At 40.6% G+C, this 23,307-nt stretch overlaps 1 protein-coding gene across 4 annotated transcripts in view; it reads right to left on the reverse strand.

Annotated features, from left to right (window-relative positions):
* sptan1 (spectrin alpha, non-erythrocytic 1) overlaps positions 1-23,307 on the reverse strand; it is a 46,930-nt gene that overhangs the window by 22,356 nt on the left and 1,267 nt on the right. For 2 of the 4 annotated variants that reach the window (XM_059357457.1, XM_059357456.1), the window contains exons 2-22: positions 13,029-13,268; positions 11,952-12,077; positions 11,154-11,294; positions 10,079-10,359; positions 8,363-8,507; positions 7,216-7,370; positions 6,869-7,004; positions 6,632-6,733; positions 6,143-6,280; positions 5,896-6,006; positions 5,290-5,367; positions 5,001-5,156; positions 4,704-4,908; positions 3,649-3,830; positions 3,298-3,541; positions 2,982-3,104; positions 2,178-2,395; positions 1,854-1,946; positions 1,566-1,700; positions 842-990; positions 512-568 (exon numbers count right to left, since the gene is read on the reverse strand). In XM_059357457.1, coding sequence (XP_059213440.1) covers positions 512-568; positions 842-990; positions 1,566-1,700; positions 1,854-1,946; positions 2,178-2,395; positions 2,982-3,104; positions 3,298-3,541; positions 3,649-3,830; positions 4,704-4,908; positions 5,001-5,156; positions 5,290-5,367; positions 5,896-6,006; positions 6,143-6,280; positions 6,632-6,733; positions 6,869-7,004; positions 7,216-7,370; positions 8,363-8,507; positions 10,079-10,359; positions 11,154-11,294; positions 11,952-12,077; positions 13,029-13,265 — 3,212 coding nt within the window. In that variant the 5' untranslated portion in view covers positions 13,266-13,268. The remainder of the gene's footprint in view (positions 1-511; positions 569-841; positions 991-1,565; positions 1,701-1,853; positions 1,947-2,177; positions 2,396-2,981; positions 3,105-3,297; positions 3,542-3,648; positions 3,831-4,703; positions 4,909-5,000; positions 5,157-5,289; positions 5,368-5,895; positions 6,007-6,142; positions 6,281-6,631; positions 6,734-6,868; positions 7,005-7,215; positions 7,371-8,362; positions 8,508-10,078; positions 10,360-11,153; positions 11,295-11,951; positions 12,078-13,028; positions 13,269-23,307) is intronic. The other 2 variants (XM_059357460.1, XM_059357458.1) reach the window with 1 other exon arrangement.

The following is a 23,307-nucleotide window of genomic DNA, read 5'->3' on the forward strand; positions in this document are numbered from 1 at the left end:
ACCTCATAGATATTACTTTCATTTCAGGTTATTGTAAACCAGGTCTCTCAATTTTGTATGGAGCCATAAATGTTGATTTATTCCTCTATCCTATTTTCTACAACATGTTTTGTAATAGCTTTTGTAATCTAATCCTGTGACCTCGAATGATTTTGAGTAAATGTAAAAAAAATAAAATAAAAAAAAAAGACGTCTGCCAAACCCAGCAGATTTTAATCTTGGGATCCACTGGGATCACTGAATGAATCAAAGCCCAATATGAGCAGAACAGAACGGCTTATGACATGAGAGAATATCAGAAATTAACATTCATAGGCAAGCCTGGGATGAGAGGGATGGAAGGTGTGCATCAAAGGTTCTTCTATTCTTGTTCTGAATAGAAGTTGAAAGTCAAGTAGACACAGTTTTACACAATGAAGGGTTTGGAGGTTGGGAGGGATGTATAACTGCGATGATATTTAGTGGCATCACGTTCACAAGAACACGCAGAGGGAAGCTGGTTCCTACTCACAGCTCTTCCACCTGCTTCATGCGCACAGACACACTGCAGGCCTCCTTGGTGACAAGCCTGCTCAATGGCAAGGCAAGGTGAACGCACAGCAAGACAAGATTAAGTTGTTAAATAGAGCGAGAGGACAGCAGAGGAGACAAGAGAAAGAGGCCAGGGAAAAGGTCATTATTGTTAAAAGCAATAAAAATATGAGTTGAAAGTAAGGTTAAAGAACAGAGAATAGACTCAACACTTAAAAGGAACAGATAACAAATCGAGTAGGAAGGAAATTAAGAAATTAGTAAACTAAAATTATATCTACAAAGTGAAAGCCGTGTGTGGGTTTCTTACTGGTTATCAATCTGGTCTTGGCGCAGTGCAATGCTGCCGTGTTCATCCAGCAGGTTTTCCCTGGAAGAAGACTGGGTAGGGTCCAGTTTCTTCACATAGGCAGCAGGAACAAAGCCTTGACGGTCATTCACCTCCACCTTCCACCAATCCTGCAAAAGATGATATTAGGAAGTCATGTTAAAGGGAGATTTTCTGATTAAAGCTATCATCTTCAATTGTTTGCTTTATTCCAATTAAGGAAATCGCTTCTATGGCTGCTTCGCGTTACAAAATCACAGTAGATTTGTATCCATATTTTATATATTTATTATTTTTTTCCCAAAAATCCCATGAGGACAAACAAGTATGCTTGCGTCTTAACAAATGGCCTCAAATCTGATTTTCAGTGGGTGTTGGCCTTGGTTGTCCCTCGTCAGATTCTGTGATTTTTCATCACAGGGGATGTTGATGTTCAGGGATGATACACATGTCCTTATTCTTGCGGTATAGCCTTTATTTTTAAACTTTTCTATAGTGATTTTTCTATTTAAATAAATGAATAAACGTTTAATGTAGCCCTTATTTAGTTGTTTTTGTCCCAGTAATGAATTAAATGCTGACTGAATATTTAACACATTAGATTTATTACAGCCCTTAAAATCAAGAGGGCTTCGCGACCCCCCGTGGATCTTTGGCGCCCCCCCTGTTGGGAATCACTGTTCTAGTTGATAGGCCGACAGTCTACCTTGTTGGTGCTGTTGAGCAGAGTGAGGATGTCCCCTTTCTTCATGGTAACTTCACGGGGACTCTTCTCCTGGTAGTCGTACAAGGCCAGGACAAGTTCCTTCCCGGTCTCATCGTCAGTTGGTGCCACTTGTTGCTGTTAAACAAACATTTTAAGTTCCTGATTTATGCTTAAAGAAATCTGCTGAAACTGAATTTTGTTATATGAGAATTCACAAACACTAGCAATCAGAGGCTTAATTGTGCATTAAAAACACTGGTTGAGGTGTGAAGAGAGCTCCTGTTTTACCCTGCAGGACGTGGCCTGTTCCTTCAGGGACTGGATGCTGCTGCCATAGGCACTCAGATCAGACATTAAGGCCTCGTGCTTCTTCAGCAAAGCCTGTGGAAGACAAACCATTCAGCACAACGGTATTTGTCATAAAGGAATACAAGCTTGACACTTGTCCCATAAATTTCATATGATCAAAGACAGACCTTAAAGTGGCAACACAAAAAGATCAACAAATGATACACTTTTTGGTAAACCACAAGTAGATGAAAATTTGACATGCTATATTGAGATACCGATATATTTTTTAATTCTTTTTTTTTTAATTCTCCATTCATGTACCTCTGCAGAGTCTTCATCTTTGCCGTAGTCTGGGCTACCGACGATTGGCTCCTTCTCCCTCATCCAGGACTCTGCCTCGTTGGCGTCGGCAAAGTACTGCTGGGCTTGCAGAGAGTCCTCCAGGTCCTGTCTCCTTTGGGAGGCCTTAGCCTTCAGTGTGTCCCAGCGTCCATGAAGTTCACCCAGCTTCACTTTCACATCATCCCCAGCAAAGTGTCCTGGTGAGCCCACACAGAAATGATCAGCATTTTGAAAGTGGGGAAAATACTTCCTATGCTTTGGGTCAGTGGTTCCCAACCTTTTTCTTAAGGGACCCACATTTTTACCATTGTAAACTTTGGCGACCCCCCCATTGTCCATTGCTTCTATGAAGCCGAACTCAATTTGACTAGACGCTTCGCCATTTTTCCATTAGCTCCGTGTTTCTGTTGCTAGGTGAGGTTACCGCTAGGTGAGGTTACCTGTGTATACTGCAGGAGGGACGATACACATGTCCTTATTCTCGCGATATAGCCTTTATTTTTAAACTTTTCTATAGTGATTTTTCTATTTAAATAAATGAATAAAAGTTTAATGTAGCCCTTATTTAGTTGTTTTTGTCCCACTAATTAATTAAATGCTGACTCATCTATGTTTAACACATTAGATTTATTACATCCCTTATAATCAAGAGGGCTTCGCGACCCCCCGTGGATTTTTGGTGCCCCCCTGGGGGGGTTGCCCCCCCCCCTGTTGGGAATCACTGCTTTAGGTCACAATCAACTTGTAGGAGATGCCAAACAATGCTTGGCTTTAAATGAATACCTTCCTCCACCATGGCCTCTCCCTTCTGGGTGACAGCTTTAATGCGAGGCTCATGACCGGTGATCTCAGCCTGCAAGGCTTGGTGCTTCTTCAGCAGGTTTTGGACACCAATAAGGTCTTTGCCTGAGGAAAAAAAACAAGAGAATATTTTAAGAACTTCATCCATCGTCTGAAATATCTGAAAGTGGTGGGCTTCAACTGAAACATCCTCCAAGATCACTGCCTATATATGGCAGCAGACCATTTCAAAGACTATTTTTCATCCACTATGACCTTTTGTTTTAAGGTACTAGCAATTACAGTTAATATGTTTTACCTCTGTTAGTAGATGCAGCAATGGGCTCTTTCTCACGAATCCAAGTCTCCTCGTCTTCCACATCTCTGAAGAGCTGTTGGAGCCTAAGGGAGTCGGACAGTTTCTGCTTGCGTGCAGCCATTGGCTCACGCAGAGCTTCGTAACGCACCACTAAAGCCTCCTGTTTCTTCCGGATGTTGTCAGCATCAAAGTGTCCAGCTTCTTGGAACTGGCGAGCCTGGATTGTTATGCCATCAATGCGATCCTGAGAGAGAATAATTCATATGTTTATATTCAGCTATTCAGTAAAAAAAAGACCAGCATCAATTAGTATGAGATATGGCTTCATGATGGATGTCTAGCACTGGGTACCTGGTGAGCAGCCACATCAGCCTCCAGCAGTGCATGTTTTTTCTGCAGGTTCTGGACACTAGTCAGGTCTTTTCCATAGTCGTCTGAAGCTAGGTGGCCCTCAACCTCATAAAGCCACAGCTCGATGTCCTCGACGTTCCTGTTGAACTGCTGCTGCTGGTTGGCTTCACGGAGCTTGATGCCTGAAGAAAAACGGAAGAAATCCCTCACGTCACACTGTCTCAATCAGTAACATCAATAATGGTGTTTCATTGCTAGATTTATGACTCATAAAAAGAAATTATAATTTCTAATCAGTACCACAATTTTATACAGATGATACAATTTCTGATGAGCCCGGTTCTGCTCTGAACCTGCTCTGCAATTTGGAAGTTGCACTAATCCACATTGCAATTTTGATTACATTTGGATTGGTTGTTCACCACTATTATGAATGATTATCTCACAATAACATACAGTATTACCTTCATGTCTTTTACGATAATACATTTCTACTTAGATGACATCAAATCTATGTAGATACACTGCAAAAAAGGTGTGTCTAAAAACAAGATACAAACACTAAATCTGAGGGAAATGATCTTGCTGCATGGATAGATAATTTAACTTGACAAGATTTCTTAAATAAAGATTGTTAAATCTAGAAATAAGCATGTTGAACACTTAAAATAAGAAAATAACTCTTAAAACAAGATAAATTATCCAACATCCCTTCTAAATCTAAAGTTTTTTCAAAATCTTGGTAAGAAACAAATAATTGTCAGGTCACTCTGCTCGGACCAGTTCATCGCTGCTTGCAGCTTTAATTTATCTTGTTTTAAGAGTTAATTTCTTATTTTAAGCGTACAACATGCTTTTTTCTAGATTTAATCATCTTAATATAAGAAATATTGTCAAGTGAAATTATCTGTCCATGCAGCAAGATCATTTCCCTCAGATTTAGTGTTTTTATCTTGTTTTTAGACACTTTTTTTGCAGTGTGCTGTAGCACCTTCATTATGTGCAGATCAATTCATTTGATAAGTGGTCAGCCTTAGCTTTTCTACAGCCATTACCTTTGAGCTCTGTGGCTTCCAGCAGTTTCTTCCACTGGGAGCTGACCTCCTCCATGCGACCAGCTACCTCAGTGGAGGCGTAATGGTTTCCATCAAGCAGCCCCTGGCCAGACTTCTGCAGGTTATCGATGCGGCTTTGATTGGCTGACAGCTCAGCTTCAAAAGCTTGGTGCTTCTGCACCTTGCCCTGCAGGTTGGAGGGGTCCTGTTGTAAGAGAACAGAAGAACAGAGGTCAGAGAATAGAAAGGCCATAAATTGTGAGCATAACTTCTAACCTCCAACTCATTGGCTACTACCTTGTAAGACTCATCCGTAGCGGTCTTCATCTTCTCGTTGACCCAGCTCTTGAGCTCATCAGAGTCCCTGAAACACTGCTGCAAGTGGAAAGAGTCCTCCAAAGCAGCACGACGAGACTGAGCACGCTCATGCAGGGCGTTGCGGCGGCTGAGCAGCTATAAATGTGCAAAGGAAGAGAAGACTTTGAATTATTATTGAGAGAAATGACAAAAAATTCTGCGGGCTGCTTTAGTATTCAGTTCTCATACATGAGGTGGGTTAGTTTATGAAGCTGACAGTGGTACTTACAGCATCTCTGCGAGTAGCCACGTCCTCTTTGGCGTAGTGGTTGTTCTGGATTAGTTTGGTAGCAAATTCATCCAGGGCCTGGAGACGTATAAGACAAGAGATTTCAAGTGTATCCTATTTCATGACAGTCTAGAGACAACTTTGTAAAACCTGGCTGTGACTGTATGCAAGGTTCATACACTTTTTCAGTGGTCAAATTCAAGCACTTTTCAAGGACTTTCAAGGTCCATTTTCAAGCTTTTTCCAGGACCTTACAACGGTTGTAAGTTGCATGTTTTAGATGAATACTTACATGCTAAAAGGGGTAATTTCATTTCATTCACATTTTACACTTTTAACAACCAAAAGTACAGTTTGCTAATCTCAATATTCAATTCATTATTTTTTTCATTGAACATGTGATTATCTATAGTCAGATTGCAAGAGAAATACAGTAAGAATTTCAAGCACTTTATCCAAAATCCAAGAACTTTTCAAACCTTGTAAATACAACATTTAAACTCAAGCATTGTTAAGGATTTCAAGCACCCGTACGAACCCTGTGTACGAGACCGGTAGGTGCAATGTGAAAAGTATAATAAAAGTAGACAAACTCAAGTAACTTACAGTGATCTTCTCTTCCTGGGCACTAAGTGACTTCTCAAAGTCTTCGTGTTTCTTCAGTAGTGCCTCTACGCTGTCCAGGGAGTCACCAAGGTCTTCGTTCAGAAGGAAAGCCTATATGATGTACAAATAACATTAAAAACTCATAAAATCATATCAACTAGACCAGGACCCCAACTCGGGGTCCAGGCCCAAGGAAAAAAGGTTGGGAAGCACCACCAAGGTATTATCAGTTGGGGCATCATGTTACCTCTTGTTTGCTCATCCAGTTGTCGACTTGCTCAGTATCCCTGTAGAAGAGCTGCAGGTCCATGCACTGCTCATACTGCTGCCTGCGAACCTCCCACAACTCCAGCAGAGACTCCTTCTCTTCAGCAAGGATGCCCAACTAGCACAACACAAAACATCATTAGATATCAAAAAAAATTGCTTTCTCTCAAAATGGAAATTGAGATTTTTGGAAAAATTGTTTTTTCTTAATTTTTTAACGACTCTTCACTTCTTTTTTTCCAGATGTGTATTTGCTACATCACTGTCAATTGTAATGGGACAGAGCATTTTCATTATATTGTCTGTAATACGTCATAAGTAATTGGATATTTGTTTTCTGTGGCCACAGTGTGTTGTTTGTTGTTTTTGTCTATGTTGGAAAATGCAATTAAAAAAAATTTAAAAAATCATTAGAAACACTGCACATGTTAGAACACGGTACCTGCCATGGATGCCATCATAGGCCTACCTTTTCCTTGACCTCATCGGAGGCGTAGTGTCCGGTATTGAGCAAGGCCTGGCCGGCTTCATCAGTCGATCTAAAACTGTCTTCATGGGCATCGATCTCTCCCTGTGACACAAGACAACCTTACGTTGCTTTGTTTTGTTTTGAATACAGCGTAAAAAATAAATGTTGCATTTGATTTTGTACTCGACAAAGATGAGGATAAAATGGTAATCAGATGAACTGGTGTATTGATATTACCTTATGCTCCTGGTGGCGATCTAGTAGAGCCTCAGCACCGGCAACGTCATTGGCCAGTTCGTCAGCATTGATGAGAGCCTTCATCTCTGTCACCCAGCTGGTCAGATCCCTGAAGTCAGCAGTGAAGCGCTGCAGGCTGAAAAGGGATTGTCACAAGAGGGCAGCAGTGAGCAGAAATCCGGAGAGAAATGTTTAATAGAGGGCCACTTTGTACATCATCACTGAGCAGATATGTGCTTGTGAAAAAGCAGTTTTATATTCTGTAAAAAAAAATTTTAAAAAATCATGCTGTTGCTCAGCAGACAGTGGACTGACAGCTAAGCAACAAGCTGTGACTGGGGTTTTACCGGTAAGAGTCATTCAGGCGGGTGTGGCGCTCAGCAGCCAGAGTGCGAATCTGTTCCCAGTTGGTGATGAGCTCGTCCTTCTTCAGATGGATCTGGGAGGCGTTTTGTGGATGTGTCTGCTGCAGGCGCTCTGCATCACCACCCAGTGTGTTGACCTGGTTGAAAGAGAAGACAAAGGAAAGGCGATAAGAAGTGTATACCATGACTTTGACTTTATGGCTGAGCTTTATACAGGGTTTGTACACTTTTTCTGTGGTCAAATTCAAGCACTTTTAAAGAACTTTCAAAGTCCATTTTCAAGATTTTCCAGTACCTTACAGCGGTTGTAAATTGTATGTTTTAGATGAGTACTTAGATACTTAAAGGGGTAATTTCCCTTTACCATACCAACAGCGATGGTATTACACTTTTAACAACCAAAAGTTGTTAATCCAGTTAATCTCATAAAACATCATATGGGAATCTAGGGGCTCGGAGCAAGAGTAAGCTCAGTAAAATGATCAATGGGCAGCTGGTGGAACTATACACGACCCAAACTGGGAGGAAAGTCCCACAAATACTTCAGGACCCCTCACATCCACTTTGAATTAGAAAAACTCTCTTCAGTAAGAAGATACAGGGTAGAGCAACAAGAAACGTCTTTAGAAAATATTACTTGACCTATCCTATAGAACAGGTCTACACCTTGTTGTTTGATTAAACAAACTAAATAGCCTTATGGTATTATCTTATTTACATGATGGCATGTAATTTCTGTCTCAACATTCCCACGCGTTTACAATTCTCCTCTGCTCTCTGCATCACCAACAACAGAGTTCTGCCCCGATGTGTGTGCACGTCAAACTGGCACATCAGTCACAGGCTGAGGAAACACCAGACTCTGGCGGAAAGCTCTTGTTTTCAGATAGGCTATTCAATTTATTATTTTTTTCCACTGAATATGGGATTATCTATAGTCAGATGGCTCTTTGTTGCAAGAGAAATACAGTAAGAAGTACAAGCCTTTACAAGCACTTTATCCAAAATCCAAGCACTTTTCAAACCTTGAAAATACAACATTAAAATTTAAGCTTTTTCAAGGCTTTCAAGCACCCGTACAAACCCTGTTTATAAACATATGTTGGTATTTTGTAAAGCATCTCCTTGCCTTGTCTTCCAGGGCAGCCAGGTCTCTTTCCAGACCCTCATGTTTGCGAAGCAGAGCCTGCACACTGGCCAGGTCACGGCCGAAGTCATCAGAGGCCATCAGCTGCTCCTTCTCCTTGATCCAGCTGATGGTCTCATCCACATCCCTGGAGTTGAAATACAATTTTGTATTTACACCCATTCAAAACACCAGTTTTTACCAGAACTCGTTGAAATCAGCAGAGATACTAAGAGTCTATATTTTGATGGCAACAGAACTACACAGTAACAGATTGCTGTAAGAAAACAGCCAAATTGTGACAGTAACATACTGTTTTCCATTAAAAAGGTATTACACTGTAGAAAACAATGCATTCTGGGCAATATTTGTAGGTAGCTTGCAGTTTCCCATAAAATATATGATTTTCTAAGTCTCTTCTTGTCCACATTTTTAATGGCTGTATTTTACTTAACTAACTCATTCAGTATATGGTATATTAAAATTACTGAGGTTACGGTGAAGACATCGCTTAATTCGTAGTAATTGGCTTTCAGACAGTAATATGCTCTATTTACAAAAAAATGACTGCATTGTATACTGCAACAATATTGCAACTAGCTTCAGCACTATACTGTGTTTTAGTCTACTGTAAAAATCAATGGAATGCAGGATTTAACTGTAATTCAGTATGTGGTTTTATCACAGTAGATAACAGTAAGGGAACTGTAAAATTAACAGTAGAATGCTGGCAACCCAGCTGCCAGTATTTTACTGTCAAATCAAGGAGATACAGGATTGTACTGTAATTCAGTATGTGGTTTTATCACAGTAACATACTGTAAAGTAAATAACAGTAGAGGAACTGTGAAATTAACAGTAGAATGCTGGCAACCCTGCTGCCAGTATTTTACTGTTAATTTACAAGACAATTGACCTATGGCTAAGCCCCGCCCCCTCCACTCACTCGGACAAACTGTCAACATTCGGTGACGGGCGCTATGGCAGCTGTGACAGTCAGAGAAATTTCACAGGAGGCAATTAATCACTTTTGGAGACAGAAAAATGAAATATCATCTCGAAGTCACCAAAAGGGCCTTCATTAACAGGTTAGAGGCTTTCACTCGTCTTTTCACCCCACTGACACCGCTCATTCCGGTGCTTGTTGTAAACAAACAGAGATCGCTAAGTGAACACCTCCTGCAGCAGCAGCACATATACACTGTACTGCTACAGAGCTAACTGTAGCTAACTGCCGCTAACAGGTCGGCCGGCTCGTTAACAAGAGGCTCTTGTTAACGAGCCGGCCGACCTCGTTAGCGCTCGTTAAGACGGAGTCGCTGGATTTGATATTGATAGATATTGATTTCTTACGGCACACTTGTGTGCCGCGGAACAGCGGTTGGGAATCACTGCCATAGGGAACCGGGTTACTGCTCCCATATTATTGGGCTATACCTTGTGTCAGAGTTGCATGTACCCCATGCACACCGTTTGACCATTTTAAACTTAAAATCTCAACAAAAAACACATAAAAATGATTGAAAACGGACTAACTCCAATGCATTTCAATGGATGTGGAAGCAGAGAATGTCCGAGTGTATTGAGTTAGCTATGCGCACTGTGATTGGCTCATCGTGTTTGGGGGTGTGGCTTAGCCATAGGTCAAATTGATTGTTTACAGTGTACTAACAATACAATTAGCATACAGTGAGCAGGAGATGTCTACATGTTGTTTACCTGTTGAAGCGCTGCACCTCAGCAGCCCCAAACAGTTTGCCCTGTCTCTGCTGGGCCAGGCCCTTGAGGCGCTGCCAAGCTGCGTTGACCTCATCCTGCTTGCGAACTATGAGCTCAGCCTCGGGATGGGCTTCCTGCAGCAGCTTGGCCGCAAGCTGGTTCACCTCATTCACGCGCTCCTCATGGGCAGCCAGGTCAGTCTGGAACTCCTCAAACTTCTTCTGCAGAAGCTCCACGTGCTCCAGGTCCTGGCCCAGCTCCTCAGAGGTGGCCATGGCCTCCTATATGCGTCAGTGGATGAACAACATTGAGGCGAATATTACAGTCAAAGTCAAACTTAAATGTTTTAAAGCAAAAGAAGTTATGCATATTTGTATTTAGAAAACACCAAATATGTCCACCTAAGCCTTCCACAAACGAAGGGGTAACGCTTTATATTAAGGTCCTTGTGATAACCATTAATTAACAAGTAATAAGGCCCTTGTAAGTCCTTACAAGATGCTTATTAACATTATTGTGTGTTTATAAGCTTATCTTAGTGTTAATAATGGCATTACAAACACATGACCCACCCATTATGTCTTTGCCATGCCTTTATTAATCTTATTTTGTTTGCTTATTGATATTAAAATATATTTTATTGCTCATCTATTATAAGTTAACTATAAGTTAACTATGCTTTTTGCAACTACCGGATCTAAAGCGAGAACAATGCCTTATTACTTCTTAATTAATGGTTATTAAGGACCTTATTATAAAGCGTTACCAACGAAGGAAACGAAAGGAAATCAATAAGAATAATGATGAATACAAATAAAACTTAAATCAAGTGCTTTACTTTGTGTTGCTGTTTACATCGTTCATTAGCGTGGACAAAACTAGTTTTAATTTTCCCATTCATAATAATTGGTACTATTAGTGTCAGGCAATCTTATTAGCCTTTTAGCTTTTAAATGAGAATAGCTTTCTTTTATTTGATTGTTCTGTTTATAGAATGCTCCTAAACACAGAAACATAAAATGTATGTTCACTTCAGTGGTAATAAAACTTTTTAATTTTACGATGACAAGCTCACCTTGTCACTGATCCAATCCAGGGCATCTTCACACTCACGCAGGTACTGGACCAGTTTCTGAGCCTGCAGGAGGCGCATGCCTTTCTCCTTGGTCCTCTGCAGCAGAAGGTCCCATAGACGATGCAGTTCCTCAAGACGTGTCTAAGGCAGAGGAGAAAAGGGGAAGGGGTTTTTTTTTTTTAAAAACATTAGTGCAAAGTGGAGAGGCAGGTCAAAAGAAATACATAAAATAATTAAAATAGTTAAAAGACTAGAGAGAAAATAGTTTCAATCCAACATAAGACATGACATTATTGTAGGTTGATCTCTACAATGAATTACTAAATTTCATCTCTATCGAAAATAAAAAAAGGGAGTTCTGGAGTTTTAATGGATTTTATATTAAACTGGGATATCTGTGTAAAAATGCCACCAAAATGTTCCATTAGCACAATTCCTTTGTGAGATTACCCATATGAAACACGGTACATGCAATAGAATGTGGCCCAATAGAATGTGGTCCAATAGAATGTGTGAGAAAGGAAACCTTTCTGCAAAGAGAAGGAAGAATGTTCACAGCACTCAAGAGCCACACACTGTCACAGCAGCTCAACACCTACTTGCATATATTCCCCCATATTAACACATGTAACTATGGGTCTTTGTTGTGTCCGGTATGGCGTGTAGGACTAAATCACAAGGAGCATGTTAACCGTGATAAGATAAGGTAAGCCCTTACTGATCCACAGAGAGGGAATTTGGTAAGGAATATGCATATGGATATAAGAGTGACCACATCTTCATCACTGTGTGCCTTACTCGAATGGTCTCAGAGGAGAAGTGGCCCTCGCTGATCATAAGGTTTCCAGTATCGTCCAGTTTGATGATGGCCCCAGCGTTGGCCTGAACTTCAGCTTCAAAGGCCTGATGTTTCTGCAGCTTACCCTGTGGACAAGAAAAGACAGAAATCACACTGTAAAGTAAGGAATCTCTGACAGACAAGTCATAGCTCATCAAAGGCAGTTCACATTTGGTCAATATACTAAATTTAAATAGATATTTGGCTCATCTCGTATCTGCAATGAGTGAGACTAAAGCCTCCAGTGAGACAGCAGAAGAGTAAATGACGAGCAGACTTCACCTGTGCTGACCACCTTGGTTTCATTGGACAGTGTGTGTGTGTCCATGAGAATGTGAGTTAATTATTATCTTATGTGATGTTACATGCTGTTTGGTGTTGTATACCACATGTATCTTTGTACAGTTAGCATCTTTGGCTGGTTAAAGACTAAATAAGCTGCCAATTAGTGAAAGTTGCTAAGTTGTGCTCCTGCATTCTGCTAGCTATTGTGTTTCTGAAGTTCACTCAAGATTAGAGCTGCAACAATTATTCGATTAATCGAACAATAATCGATTATTAAATTAATCGTCAACTATTTTGATAATCGAATAATTGGTTTGAGCAGTTTTTTTTAAAGACAATAAGTCCAAATTCTCTGATTTCAGCTTCTTCAATGTGAATATTTCTGGTTTCTGAATATCTCTTTGGTTTGTGGACAAAACAAGAGATTTGAGGACGTCATCTTGTGGTTTGGGAAACACTGATTGATATTTTTCAACATTTATTGACCAAACAACTAATTGTAGCTGTTGGGGCTCAGTCGCCTACCGTGCCTAATGGTACAGTGTGTATTTTAACTGGGTTTCTGACTGGGAGTGGCTGGTTTACTGCTCAGGACCCTAGGAAGAGCAGTGCTGTCTGTGAAGTAGTTTGGTTCAGAGCTCTTAAGAAAGCTGAAAGAAACAATGGCCTGCTCCCAACCCATTTATCTACACTGAACCAAAAATTCTGGGACAAGACCAAGAGCAAGTAAACAGTCTAATAAAGGGTCAAACCTGGAGGTTGGAGGGGTCCTTGTAGTTCTCATCAGATGCAATCTGGAGCTTCTCCTGAATCCACTTCTCCAACTCGTCGGCATCACGGCGGAAGAACTGAAATCGGTAGGAGTCCTCCAACTTCGTTCTGCGCATAATCGACAGCTCCTTGAAGCGCCGGTAGCGGTCCAGCACCTGCTGCCGGCGCTCCTGTATGTCTTCGGCTGTCTCCAGCACTTTGGCCCCAGCTGTGTCCATTTTCTGGAGAAAAAAAAGAATCATGAGTGAGATAAAAATGTACCACAGCCTACATTTCTTTTTTATAAGTATAAAACAATTTGTATACAAATATTTACATAGTCGGCTGAACTTTGACTTACTGACATTACATGGATAGCACTGACTTAATAAAAATAAAATTTCAAACAAGTGTTCTGGGCTACACAGTAGGACTGCTTCCCTTGCGGTGAACCTTTGAATAGATTTATAAATAATTCATGACATTTTCAAGAAATGTGAGCTTTTCGCACACACAATCCTAAACTTTCCCAGTCTATTATGGATAGGGATGTAACAATGTATCACTTAAAATTGATACAAATGTGTGGCACTTTGAATCGGTTGGGTTTGAAAATTATACTGCGATACCCATTTTTAACAGCAGAGGGAGTAATCTACTTTAATTTTCTGTCAGTCATAGAGACAGCCTGGTCTCATGAGACTCTCCCATTTCATGCAAATTCCTTTAGTTTCCATCTTCCTATGGTGTCAGAATGACCCCTATTCATAACAGATAATTCACCATAGTAACTGGGAGGTGCGAAGTGAATGACTTCATCCACTCCTCTGTGGGCCTTTGATAATGATGATGATATAGTGAAAGTCAAGGCATTCTATTCATCTACTTGAACATGCTGTATTCTGAGACCAGGTCTAATGTTGGTTGTAGCCTTGCTTCACGGTAACAAGAATGCCCAAGATGACTTTACACATTTACACACCTCGTTTTTGTACATTTGTAATGCTGCATCATGAGACAGTTGAAAATCGATACAAATGTGGGACGATTTAAATCGGTTGAAGTATAAAATAAAAACCTGTGATACCCTTTTTCAACAGCAGAGGGCATAATCAACTTTTTTAATTTGAATTGTGCGACGTGTACGTTACTGTCAGTCATAGAGACAGATCGCCTTTCAGCCCCGCCCCCACCGGAGGGGAAACAATAATCAATCTCTGTTGACTTCGTATGAAGTATGAATGAAGGAGCCTCCTTGACGATTCTGTCTGTTAGTAAATAGCAGACACATAGTGTGTGTGTGTGTGTGTGTGTGTGTGTGTGTGTAAAATATGCATTCATTGCATTGATTGCATTTGGCAGTTACACCCTTCCTCGAAAATGTTGTTTTTTGTCTTTTTGTCTGCAAGCTCATACTGTTAAAAAAAAAAAATAGTGAGAAAATCGTACCATTGAAATCTTATCAAATCGTGGGTTGAGTGTATCGCTACATCCCTATTATGAATCACAATATTTTTCAGGTACCTTTTAATAGATGCTATCCAGCCATAATCACAATAATGCTCATCAAACTCTGATGTTCTGACATTTCTATTTTCCCTGATAAGACCACCTATGGATTGCAGTCTCTCTCAAATCAATATACAACTCAATTTCAACATAAACTTGGCTTGGATGTATGAGGCAAGAAAAAGACTCCCACCCCCATCCTGTCTCAAGCTGGGCAACCAAGGGGCCAGCAGCTCAAATAGTAAAATGCCAAATGGGGGTGGGAGCGGAAATTCCACATGCATGTGAACAGTGACTAGGCTTCACAACACAATGGGACTGCTGCAGTCAGCCCCTCTGTCCACTGTGCCTCTGGCCCATGGACAGGACTAGTGTCAAACTATGCATAATGTCTAGCTAGCAACCTAGTTGAAACATGACAAACATGTGCATGTTGCACACTACACTGCTAACCTGTTACAGAGTAGGCTATGTTCCGGAATAAGCTCTGTATATATAAAAAAAAAAAAATCAAATTCACTATACAGAGCATAAATTCTTTAAGTATTAAAGTGTATTATTTTGCAAATAACATATGTAACTATGTGCTTTTACAGTTTTCACTATGCCCCATAGACTCTAATGCAACTGTGTAAGATTTCTTCCATTTTCAGACAGGTTTTGTGGATTTGAGCTTGTCATGATTAAAACGTTGTGCATGTAGCATGTTTAATAGTGATACTCATTACCTGAAGAGCTTGTAGGTTGGTAAATATAGACTATTTGATTTTGTCAGATGGAGACAAAATCCTGTGGCGCTAACAATAGCAGAGTATACGTAGCACACCAATCATTAACTTGCACCTTTATGCTACGTTAACAACTGAAGGTATACTCACTACATACACATGCTGCTTTTGTTTTTTTAAATGATATATACAAGTATGTACGGCTGACAACAAAGAGGCCGGGCCAGCAAAGGGTCAGTTAAACATTATTAAAAGGCTCCACCCAGTGGCACACACAAGTGCAAATCTAAACAACATTTTCTTACAATTAGAAAACATGCCCATCAATATTTGCATTATCAGTAAATATAGCTTTAATTGGTTAGATATTAATGGCAAATAATTAATAGGTTAATAATTGACATCCCTATTGACAATGAATTGTTTGTGTCTGTGCCAGACTCCACCCAACCTACAGACAGATCAATATCCCTCTTTTTTCCTCTTTGTGTCTGTCTAACCAAACCCCAAGCACAATAGTTGATGTCCAAGCAGAGTTTACAGTGTGAGGTTTGGGCTGTGTGTAGAGTCTGCAGCATCAACAAAAACCCACTTTCTGACAGACAGTGAGACAAAAAGCGATGGACAGATGTGAGACAGTCTCCTGGCCCACATCTACACTCAATGGGGAGGATTAGTACAGTCAGCAGTGCAGTTGCAGTGGGATTTTTAACCAAAGCCAGAGGACAGATACTTCAGTCCCCACAGGCGGGGCTTTCCAAACAAGCAAACACTCCAATGAGCCCACACATACACAAACATACAACAACACTGTACCACTGAATACACTGTAAGCTGATTAGTGGCATCAACCCTCCGCCTGAAAAAAGTGACAGTCCAGAATGTTAGCCAGCACCCCTCCCCCATCACCTAACTTGCCCCAGTTCACAGAGAGCTTAAATCATCTCAGGGAATTAAATGACCTCAGCCTCATTCTGCACAATGATATCAGCAAAAGAGACAGACATCTAACTGACACTTGTTCAGTTCCTCTCATTTTAACCATACAATGTTGCACTAGATGGGACAAATCCAATCCAATGTTGGTTTCTATATCCCAATACTAGATTGGAAGTGAAACCAATTGAAATCTTTCTCAAATGAATGGAAACACAAGGCACATAGTGTGGTCCCACAAATCCCCGCTATATTGCTGGAAAGATCTGTGCCGCCTTTTCACCTTAGGGCGTTCATAGTGATCCCACGAAGGCGTGATATCCTGCCATTTCATGTTCATGGACACTGTGCCAGTTAGCGATGTCAGTTTGTTTACGATCAGCAGCAACACAGTTTGTGTACAGTTGGCATGCCGGTTTGTTTACAATAAGCAGTGGACGATGTGCACAGTTAGCGACAGCAGCTGCAGTAGTTTTTTGAATATTGCTGAACATGATTTGATGACTGTCGGACCAAGTGGGAGGCGTGTGTTAGACAACATGCGTGACTTCAAATATCCCTCCTTGCCGGGTTGGTCGATTTATAGTGTGTGACTACCTCTGTAGGCGGAAAATTGGTGGGATCACCGGTATCCCGTTTCTGGCACGTTTATAATGGAGGTGAGGCGTTACAGAGCGTAAATGTCCCCACATTAAAGGGGCTACAGTTGCAGCTGCTGGAAACAGGAAGGACAGCTGGCAAAACATCTTCTCCATTGTGAGATAAATAAATTCATATAACTGAAAAAAGTTTAAAAGGCAACAAGTAACGGTCCATCAGTTAACTTCCCCCCGTCATTGTCTTGTTCTTCAACTCCATAGATGTATAAAGATAATAACACTCAACAGCTCTGGTCACGATAGGTGAAATATGGCTTGTTCTAGTCTTTGCTGTGGGACTATGGCTGCCACTCTGCTGCTGCAAGGAGTAGACACCTTCCATGTACCCTTATTGTCCTAGGCATCCAGCAGCTCACTACAATCCCCGGATGTTTAGATGGCTAGTATGTTTAAATGGCTAGTATGTTCAGATGGCTAGTATGTTCAGATGGCTAGTATGTTCAGATGGCTAGTATGTTCAGATGGCTAGTATGTTCAGATGACTACCTTATAAAGTGAGGTGTGAGGGCCAAATAGATATTTGGTTCAATGTAAAATGTCACTGATAGCAATCTGAAATTAAGTTTAATTATCTTAATTGAACAGTTCAGAAATTGAAAGAAAATGATCATGAGAGCAGAGCCTCTTAGAGCGCTCAGACGCCACCAAATACAGCCCTGCAACTGCTGATAGCCCTTCCTCCCATCTTGTAAGATTAGATAACAGCTTTCCTTCTTCACCTCACTGCTCCTCTGAGGGGGGGTTCTGTCTCTTCAGTTAACACCCACACTGATATAAGCCAGCAGTACTGCTCACTTCCACTTCCTTGATGGTTGTAGTCAAATAACCTATTTCTCTGTATGCTGGGTGTGAATATTACACCAAGTCACCTGCATGTGACTTTTATAGTCACCACCCTTCCAAAGTCCAATTTACAGACAGCAAAAGAAGCTCAAGATTCATTTAACAAGCAGTTACAATGTCCAGCTAGGTGAAAATAGTAGCCAGCCAACTAAGCAAAAATAACACATTTGTACTGCAAGGTTTTTTGGCCCAGACTGCATAGGATAAGTGGGCTTATGTGAAAAGGAAAGACTTGCATTATTTAGCCTTCCTTACAAGAACATATGTCACATTTAGGCCTGTCACGAAACAAATTTTTAGGGCGATATATTTTCCCAGAAACTACCACGATAAACGATAGTATTGTGGAGTACATCCTTTTCCACAGCAATGGATTTTTAAATCTCAAGAATATCAAACATTGAAATTGAAATGTGGAAAATAAAAATTAAAACATCCTAGATAAATAAAACATAAATAAATAAACTACAATCAAAACAAATAAAATAGATTCTCGGGCTCTGGTAACAGAAATTGCACCGTGATAAATATTATATTATAATATATTATAAATAATATATAAGCTGTTTGTGAGATTTTTTTTGCAATTCCTACTGCCTGTCAAACATTTGCAGTATTACTGAAATAGCACAAAAAGTCTGCTTTATAATGCGTTCACTATAAGAGTGGCGTGGCTCCTTTAAGAGGCAGGACAGTCAGTGCTAACAGTTAGCTCTGTAGCAGTACAGTGTGTATGTGCTACAGCAACATGTGTTCACTTACTGACCTCCGTTTGTTTACAACAAGCACCGGACACTGTACACAGTTAGCGACGCCGTTTAATTTACGATCAGCGGCAGACACTTGTGTACAGTTAGCATGCTGGTTGTTTACAATAAGCGGCGGCCGCTGTGCAGTTAGCGATGGCGGTCGCAGTGGTTGTGCAGCTGTTGAGCTGAACAGTGAAATCCGAAATGTTCCCACACCGGCTTTGGCACCAATTGAATTTATTCCACCAAACTTTCTGGAGTTGTGCAGCCGACGGGAAACTTGACTTGAGTAACACACTCACTACGCTTCAGCTGGCTAGCATCCGCACTGTGTGTTTGCATGAGCCACGCCGCCCACAGAGAGCAGGCTGAGCGACAGGAGAGGGACAGAAGCAGCGAAAATGTTGCTGGCTTATGTAAACGATAATTATCGAGTCCACAAAAACGATTGCATCCATTTTTACATATCGAACGATAAGTCGATATATTGACTATCGTGACAGTCCTAGTCACATTATTTTGTTTGGTCTAGTTTCATATATCAGTATGTCCATGCCTGCTACAGCCTCTGAAAGACCGAATTTGACCGAATTATCTAGCATTGTGTCTTGAAATTGCGGTTTCTCAGGTATCGCAGCATTCAAACCAATAAGTGACATGGGATGACTCATGACTAGCCAATCAACGGCATGGGTGAGACTAACGCCATAGAGACAGAGCACCACCGGCCATACACTGAAGAACACGCCCACCGGAGGGGAAAACCATCAGTGCCACAATATGCAATCAAGGGCCGAAACTCTAATAAAATATCTGTTGGCTAGCTACAGCTAGATCTAGGTCAAATGATCATTTTTGCGCTATGTCTGGAAGAGAGATCAAGTTTGCCGTTAACAAGCTAATGTTAGCAATGTGTTAGCAAGCTAAAGCACTTGGAAACATACTGCATAGCCGTCTCATTTATTTTCATATCCCACCACACAAGTTACATCTTGTCAAAGTTCTTCAGCTTAACTTGAAGAAATGTAGTGAGCCTGGATATATGGATTGGATATCCCTCCATCATCATCATCAAAGGTCCACAGAGGAGTGGATGAAGTCATTCACTTCGCACCTCCCAGTTACTATGGTGAATTATCTGTTATAAATAGGGGTCATTCTGACGCCACAGGAAGATGGAAGCTCAAGGAATTTGCAGGAAATGGGAGCGTCTCATGAGACCAGGCAAGCCTATTTCCCATTTCCCTACAGAGGACAGAGGTGAAAGGACGAAAACAACGATATCCCAGCAACAACACATCTTCTTTTCCTCCAACTAAACTTACAGGTGACTAGGGCTGAGTTTAAAAAATCGAATCGAATGAACAGAGAGAGCGACCATGCGACCACTTATAATGTCAACACCATAATGCTGAAAAATAACAGAAAAGAGGTGAAACAAGCTTTTCCTTCCTCCACCACACCAGCCCTTCTTATTTTCACCTCATTTATGAACACCATCACAATTACTGTGCTTTTTAAAACACTAAGCTGACGTGACATTTTGCTATTGTATGCTACTAGCACTACAGTACTAACAGTAGTTAGCTGCTCCAGCTGATTAAACAGAGAGCCCACAGTAACGTTACATTGTGAAGTTCTGAATATTCAGAACTTTGTATTTCAACAGTGCTCAGGCGCTTGGAGCAAATATTTACGAGCTGACTAATGAGTTAGCTGAAGCCAGCTGGACAACAAGGTTTTTGCATTTTGGATACCACAAATCTCTGAACACTATTCTTCATTTCTTCAAAATAACAAAATAATAATTTGAACATCAAGTCCCTGAAAATCACTTCCATATAAAAAGAGAAATTGGTATTGAAACTGAAAAATATGCAATTGAATTGATATCGAATGAAATCAGGACCCTGTGAATCAGAATTGGATCAATTCAAAACATCTGTGGTGACACCCAGCCATACAGAAGACTGTCACTCCCTTTGCTTTACAGCATGGCCAACCAGAAAAATACGTACTTACTAAAATATTAGGGAATGAGTTCATTAAAGTAGACGCAGCCATCTTAAGAAGTAAGTCATAACACCAGTCAAATTGTGAATTTGAAGCAGTTAGTCAGCATCCTTCAACCAACTGCAAATATTAACTCCATATCTGAAATTAAATAGGATCTAGAGTGAAACATTAGACAAAACAAAACTAATGAGAAAAGCGGCCCAACACACAGGCTGTTAATACTTGCAGTTAAACTAGCCTTTTGATAACCTAATAGGATGATAACTAGCAGGAGCAGGCAAGCTCACCTTAATGTTCACTGAAGCAACGAGGACCAATACCTTAGTCTAATGCGTTTTAAAGCAAGATTGAACTTTCTTTTTCATGTAAAGAATAGCACACTAACAAAAGACATGCAGTAAAAATCAATGTTTGTCTATGAATTTGTTGTTATAAGTCAGGATAGCCAGCTCATTTATATTGAGGCGGGACTATCCCTATCCCTAACTATCCCAAGAAACAAACACATGCACAATTTAGATCTCCAGCCACTTACCAAATCCTCAGAACATTTATATTAATGAAGTATTACATTTTCATATTAAAAACATCTGCACTGATAGTTGACAAGATGAACACAATAAAGTCATACACACAGATATTTCTGGTCTGGATCCTCCTGTTTCCTTGTATCTTGGCTGATCAGAAGGTTACATCTGTGATGAAGTCATAGCCTGCAGCAATGTGCCCATCTGAAGTACACTCCTCAACAGTCTTATAGTGGTAGAAGAAGCAAAGTCTCATATACTCCGCAGCACAGACAGTCGCATTGCACCTGCACCGACTATGCTGTACAAAAGAGCAAGCCAAGATGTAGCCCAGCCCATGCGTCGCTTTCTGCTCAATAACCCCTGCCCCTCCCTTTCCCCTTCTCTCTCTCCCATCACTTTACTCAGCAAAACAACATCACCGCTGCTCAACACTTTGCTAGAATCTTCTTTTAAAGACACACAGCACTGGCACACAACGACACACGGAAGTGAAGTGAGAAAAACAAGGATGTTACCTTCAACTTGGTTTTATTAAAGGTCGACATGTTGCATACCTGTGTAGGCTAATCTGTGTAGGCCATAACATCATAACACTGAACATCAGTAAGAAGCAATCAGCACTAAGTAGTCAGAACAAGAAGATGCATTCACAGGAAGCATTATGTTTTAAGTGCATGATGATAATGTTTCAGCAGTCAATGCCATCAGTCAAGAATCCCTTTACATTCAAGATAGAAACAACCTGACTCTTCCATGCAAACAGTTTCAAAATGTCTGGAAAGTAGTTCATGGCAGCAGTAGAATGACAATGAGTTAGCAGGCTGTGCTGTATCTGAAGGCCCAGCACACAACCAGACAGCCCTAGAGACAAAGAGGGCTATTTTTCATTTGGGTCATGGTCACCCTGGAGTTACAAAAAAAAAAAAAAAAGACGTGCAGGTTGCGAGGGAGTTTGGAGAAGAGAAATATGCCAGTTTGAATTCACTTCAGCACAGGAATATAACAAAGTATGTTTAGCTGAGGGTTTTTTTTTTTTACAGATGACTGCAGAACTGAAGACCTGCAGTAAATACTGCCCACACCTCCACAAATGGCCTTTTTAACAAAATTACATGTATAGTTCGAGTAACGTTTCAGTAAAGCGGGCTCACACTTTTGAATGTTTCGCCCTGTTTGCAGCTTAGTCATTGTTAAGCCCTCCTCCAGTGTATTTTGGCATTGATAGATATTTGATATTTTACTGAGTCACTTCCTTACATTATTGATGAGCCACACTGTTTGCCATATCAGTTTTTGTGCTTGAAGTTGCAAAAAAAGACTATAGTAGTTCTAAGTCATATGTTATCCTCCAAGCTTGCTAACATTACTGTCATATAGTTAATGCTAGCTCATAAACAGTCTATGAGTTAAAATTGGCATTAGTTCTTATGCAGTATAAGACTTAGCTAGGTGTTAGGGATGCACTGATCCGATACTAATACCGGATATAGGGCCAATACAGACTCAACTGGATCGGATATTAGTGACAATGGGGCTGATAAATTCAGTTTAATCATATGTTGATGTTTACACGCACACATTAAGCCACGCATCAGCAGCGTGCTGTACGCTGTGTTAGTGTGGTATTTTTACAGTGGTGTTTGGGTTTGCGGTGAACAGGTGCAATCAGCACAGTTATTTAAATGAAATCCAACAACACACAGACTGTCTCTCTCACTCGATCTCTTCAACTCCAAAACTTTTTAAAACTGCATTTTCAAACAGCGAATGTCAGCAACATATGTAATCTCTATTTTCCAGACTACTGTCAATTAGCTGGTTAGTTAAAAAAAAAAAGAAAAGAACTCTGGTTACCGAAATAATGGATGACGTTTGACTATAGAGAGAATGTTATCCATTAAACAGGAAGGAATATGTCTGGAGGGAGGGTTTATGGGAAGGTTAGGAGTGTCAGCAATGTTATAATGAATTAATGTTACCATAACAGGATTAGTTGTCCAGTCAGGAACCAGTACAAACTGAGTAACGGATCTTGATATCCTACATTATTGTATAAGCTTCAGCTTATTCAGCTCAAAAAGTTGCCCCACCTTCATGTTTCTGTATCACTGCAACATTGGGTTAGGCTCCAGTGCTTTATTAGATTGAGCTCATTCAACAAATGATGGTGAAACTGTCCTGTTTACAGGCTATTTTGCCAAGTTTAGAAAAGGCTCAGTAATGTCTGGATGAATAATAATCCTTTATTTTCTGTTGCTGACATTCTCTATGTGGCTGGCAGGAGGCCATAGTAGGCTGGCATGAGATTGCT

The sequence above is a fragment of the Centropristis striata genome, chromosome 19, assembly GCF_030273125.1.
Source record: "Centropristis striata isolate RG_2023a ecotype Rhode Island chromosome 19, C.striata_1.0, whole genome shotgun sequence".
NCBI classification, from domain to species: Eukaryota; Metazoa; Chordata; class Actinopteri; order Perciformes; family Serranidae; genus Centropristis; species Centropristis striata.